The sequence below is a fragment of the Henckelia pumila genome, chromosome 4 (genome assembly GCF_033568475.1).
Source record: "Henckelia pumila isolate YLH828 chromosome 4, ASM3356847v2, whole genome shotgun sequence".
Lineage (NCBI taxonomy): Eukaryota > Viridiplantae > Streptophyta > Magnoliopsida > Lamiales > Gesneriaceae > Henckelia > Henckelia pumila.
In genome coordinates, this window is record NC_133123.1 from 101580225 (window position 1) to 101584936 (window position 4712).

Sequence of the window (4712 nt, forward strand, 5' to 3'; positions counted from 1 at the left end):
TTCGTAGTCAATTGAGCCGTCCGCTAATAAGGATAAGGATCGCTCGAGATTGAGACTAGCATTTGTGATGTCAGTACCACGTTTCATTGGTAATGGACATGGAGATGTTCAAACCATGCAAATGGATATTCATATGATGAATGATCGAACTACCCTATTCGGACTTTCCAAGTGGTTATCACTTATCGAGTGGATAAAGTCCGCGATTTTGGTTGTACACCATTAGTCCTTACTACTTGAAACATCATTGAGACTCTATATGCTAGTACTGTACTTTGACTCATTTACCGACTCTATTGGGGTCATCAGGTGTCGGGATTGGGTACAGTTACGACACATATAGGAGTCGATGCTTTGTTGTCAAGGATTCACCACATACTTGCGAGTGTGGATATCCTATGCGATCTGAGGAGATATTAGTGTGACGAATCTCTGGCCATAATACATGATGTGTTTTAGGTTACTCGGTTTTCCTAGTAACACATGCGATGTCACTATTTGATCTCCAAGATGTAATGCATAGTTATCGAATCTCGAACGACTCTCGATGCACCAATGGTTGTTGATTCGATCGGGATATATGGATGAAGGGACCGTACTATACGCTAACCAAAATCTATTGGTTCTTGCAGGCACTATCAGTGATACCTAGGGAATCATGGGGCGATGTTGCTAGACGCTCTTACCATGATTCGTTGGGCAAGTCAGAAATTGTTGTTCCGAGTCACAAGGAGTTGTGAGCCCACGGCTAGCTGTATCCCTGAACCATTGAGGGTCACACAAGTAATGGATTACTATACCCCGTTGAGATAGTTAAATTTAAAGAGTTAAATTTAATGAAAGAGAAGTTGGACTTCTTAACTAAAAGGGAGTGGAATTTCCTAAAATGACATAGGGATGGGCATTTTTGGAAATCACTGAATTCGGATTCAGAAAAATTATCTTGACTTTAAAAGGTGCAGAAATGGTTTCTGTGCACATTTGTGAAATCGATTTATCAATTGGAGTCATGATGAATTTTATATTAATTTCTATAATAACGGGCTAAGCTTGTTGGGCTTAAGTTATGTATTGTGGGCCCTAAGAAGTTAGAGTCCTAATATAATCATAACTTAATCTAGTCTAGAAATTATCTATAAATATATGAGTAGTGTTCGAAAATCATAAGCATTCCACTCTTGCAATTTTCGAAATCACACATATATTTTCAAGGGGAATTTTCGAAAATTCCTCTGTCCTTTTTGAGAAAATTCGGTCTGTGATTTTTGTGAAAAATTACATTCCGAATTAACAGATCAAATCTGTTTATTCTCTTCGATAAACATCTGATTGATTTCTAGTGCAATCAATCAGAGGGTTTCTATTTTTTGTTCGTGGACCTTATTCCGGAGATTGATCGTGAAGCCATCGGTTCTTGGGATATACAAGAAGAGCAGATTAAATTTTGTTGGTGTCCATAATCAAGCCGTTTCTTGAATAGGTAAAAATTTAATTGTGATTTTATTTTTACTTGCATAATTTAATCGTAAAGTTTTGATACCCATGATATGGAATCGTTCCATATCGAAAAATAAAAATTTTTAAACTTCCGCTGCACCGGGTATCAATTCTTAATTGATCTGAACACGTTTTTCCAACATCTTGTACTCAGTACACTTTACTATAACTTGATTCGTGCACTTGCGATAATTTTGAGCATAATTGAGAGATATTTATATTGATTATAAGTGTTAGTATTTGCTGGATCAAGTTTTTGGAGTCGTTACCGGGGACTATTGATTACTTTAATGTGGTTTTTTTAATTTTCACTACTCCAATTTTAATCACTAATATCATCTGTGAACTGCAAGATACTCCGGCAGTGCATGCAACATTCACCTGATTCGGAACACTTACCTTTTGATCCAAAAATCAAAAGAACTTTTTGCAAGAGAAGAAGGCTGAAACAAGAAGCAATGGAAGACGAAAAACGACGACGTGTAGAGGGAGATGCTGAAAATAATGCACCACCTGTCTACAGATCCATGATGGATTGCGCCTTGCCATGCATCGAGGATGCCAAACCAAGCTCATCAGGCCAACAATAGCAGCAAATCACTTCGAAATAAAGTCTGCTATCATTCAAATGGTACAAAACACAGTCCAATTTGGTGGGAAAATGATCGATGACCCATATGCTCACATTACAAATTTTCTAGAAATTTGTGATACTTTCAAGATGCAGGGAGTTTCTGATGACATTATTCGTTTGCATTTATTCCCTTTTTCATTAAGAGATAAGGCTAATGCATGGCTAATGAATCTACCTGCAGGTTCCATCACCACTTGGAAGGATCTTGCAAAAGCTTTCCTCACCAAATACTTCCCACCATCCAAATCGATGAAGCAAAGAGCTGATATCACAATATTTTCTTAAGGCAAACAAGAAACACTCTATGAAATATGGGAGCGCTATAAAGATCTATTGAGGATATGCCCACACCACAAACTACCATACTGTCTTGTGGTACAAATTTTTTATTATGGTCTTCCTCACACTAATCGCACCATGTTAGATGCAGCTGCAGGTGGTAATTTGTTACGAAAATCACTAGAGGATGGGTATGAGTTAATTGAGGAGATGGCATCTACTATTTATCACCCTCAGTCTGAGAGAAATGAAACAAGGAGATCCGCGGGAATTCATCATGTGGATGCCTTAACTTTAGTGGCAGCTCAGCTAGAGGTAATGAATAACAAGATTGAGGAGCTGAGTTTAGGGAATTCTGCGATGCGTATTCAATAAGTGTGGTCTGAGAAATTTGGTGTTGAACATTTCACGAATGATTTTCAGACTGGAAACCCTTCATATAAACCGGAGGAAGGTATGGTAAACCATGTGGGAAATCAAAATCGACCTAGGAATGATCCCTTCTCAAATACATATAACCCACGGTGGAAACAACATCCAAACTTTTCGTGGGGAGGACAGAATAATAGTCCATAAGGAAATCAGAACTATGGAAAAAAACATCATGAGGAGAAGTCAAACATGGAACATATGATGCAAAAGTTCATATCATCCATTGAAACCAGAATGCAAAATCAGGATGCATCGATAAAAAAATTTGGAGAATCAGATAGGGCAGTTGGCTAAAGAGATGTCCAGTAGAGATCCGAGTACTTTGCCAAGCAACACGGAGAAGAATAAAAAAGAGCAGGTCAAGGCAGTTGAATTGAGAAGTGGGAAGCGAGTAGAACCTTAGAGAAAAGAAGCGAAAGAGCTAGAAGTTACTATACCGGAGAAAACTACAGGTAAGTCTTCTACTTCTACACAACCACCAACATCACAAAATAATGTTGTTATTCCACCACCTTTTCCTGCAGCTCTCAAGAAAGCCAAGCTAGAGTCCCAGTTTGCAAACTTTCTAGAGTTATTCAAGAAATTGAATATCAACATTCCTTTTGCCGACACACTGATGCAAATGCCCAGCTATGCTAAGTTCTTGAAGGAGAATCTCTCCAACAAGAGGAAATTGGAGGAGCATTCCATGATCAGTTTAATAGAAAATTGCTCTGCACTGGTTCAGAACAAGATCCCACCAAAGCAGAAAGACCCAGGGAGTTTCTCTATCCCTTGCATGATTAATGATGTGTCTTTTCATAAAGCTTTGTGTGATTTAGGTGCTAGCATAAATCTAATGCCTTATTCCATTTTTAGGAAACTGAGTTTGAGAGAGCCGAAACCCACCAGGATATCGTTGCTATTGGCTGACAAATCTCTAAAGTATCCAAGAGGGATAATAGAAGATGTACTGGTAAAAGTAGAAAAATTCATCTTCCCGGTGGATTTTGTGATTCTTGACATGGAAGAAGATTTGGACATGCCTATTATTCTAGGAAGACCTTTCCTAGCAACAGGAAAAACACTCATAGATGTCCAAAAGGGAGAACTTCTTTTGAGAGTGGGAGAGGAGAAAATTTATTTTGATGTGTTTAATGCGCTTAAATGTTCACAATATAATGAAAAATGTTTTCAAATAGATGCATTGGACTCACTTTTGTATAATTATGTGCAGGATTCATTCCAGGAACCTTTAGAAGCTGCGCTTTTATCTCGTTTTCCTGAGGACGAAATCAATGTAGGAAGAGAAGAGATGACTGCATACTTGAACGATAATCAGTCGTGGCGAAAAGGTGGCAAACTTAAACTTGAAGATCTTGTTGACCAGAAGGATTTAGTACTCCAGAAACCAAGTCTTGAAGAACCACCGACTGTTGAATTGAAACCACTGCCAAATCATCTAAAATATGTATTTCTTGATGAGAATGAAAATTTACCTGTAATAATTTCTTCTTCTTTGACAGATGAAATGGAGACCAAACTACTGGATGTTCTCAAAAGCCACAAGAGTGTGTTCGCCTGGAAGGTAGCAGATATCAAAGGAATCAATCCATCCATCTGCATGCATAAAATCTTAATGGAAGAGAACATCAACCCGTTGGTCTAGCCAAAGAGAAGATTAAATCCAAAAATGCAAGAGGTAGTGAAGGCTGAAACGATAAAACTTCTGGATGCAGGTATTATTTACCCAATTTCTGATAGTGCATGGGTGAGTCCTGTTCAATGCGTGTTGGGGATCGGTTACCTTGTGCCCGGAAATGCAGCGGAATTTTCAAAAATTTTATAGTAAACACCGAGCACTTGTGTAGCATTCAAAATCATCAAACAT

At 38.2% G+C, this 4712-nt stretch overlaps 1 protein-coding gene across 1 annotated transcript; it reads left to right on the forward strand.

The window, feature by feature from the left end:
• The first annotated feature begins 2548 nt into the window (after window positions 1-2548).
• Window positions 2549-4490, forward strand: LOC140861460 (uncharacterized). Its single transcript, XM_073264482.1, has 3 exons — window positions 2549-2725; window positions 2834-2864; window positions 3295-4490. The coding sequence occupies exons 1-3, from the start codon at window positions 2549-2551 to the stop codon at window positions 4488-4490; spliced, it is 1404 nt and encodes a 467-aa protein (XP_073120583.1).
• Window positions 4491-4712: the final 222 nt, after the last annotated feature.

Bases quoted from the DNA above. Each gene is read 5' to 3' on its own strand.
- LOC140861460 (XM_073264482.1), top strand. From the start codon at position 2,549: ATGTTAGATGCAGCTGCAGGTGGTAATTTGTTACGAAAATCACTAGAG. The intron at 2,726-2,833 runs GTAATGAATAAC...AATGATTTTCAG, and splicing joins TAGTGGCAGCTCAGCTAGAG to ACTGGAAACCCTTCATATAA. The intron at 2,865-3,294 runs GTATGGTAAACC...AGAAAACTACAG, and splicing joins TTCATATAAACCGGAGGAAG to GTAAGTCTTCTACTTCTACA.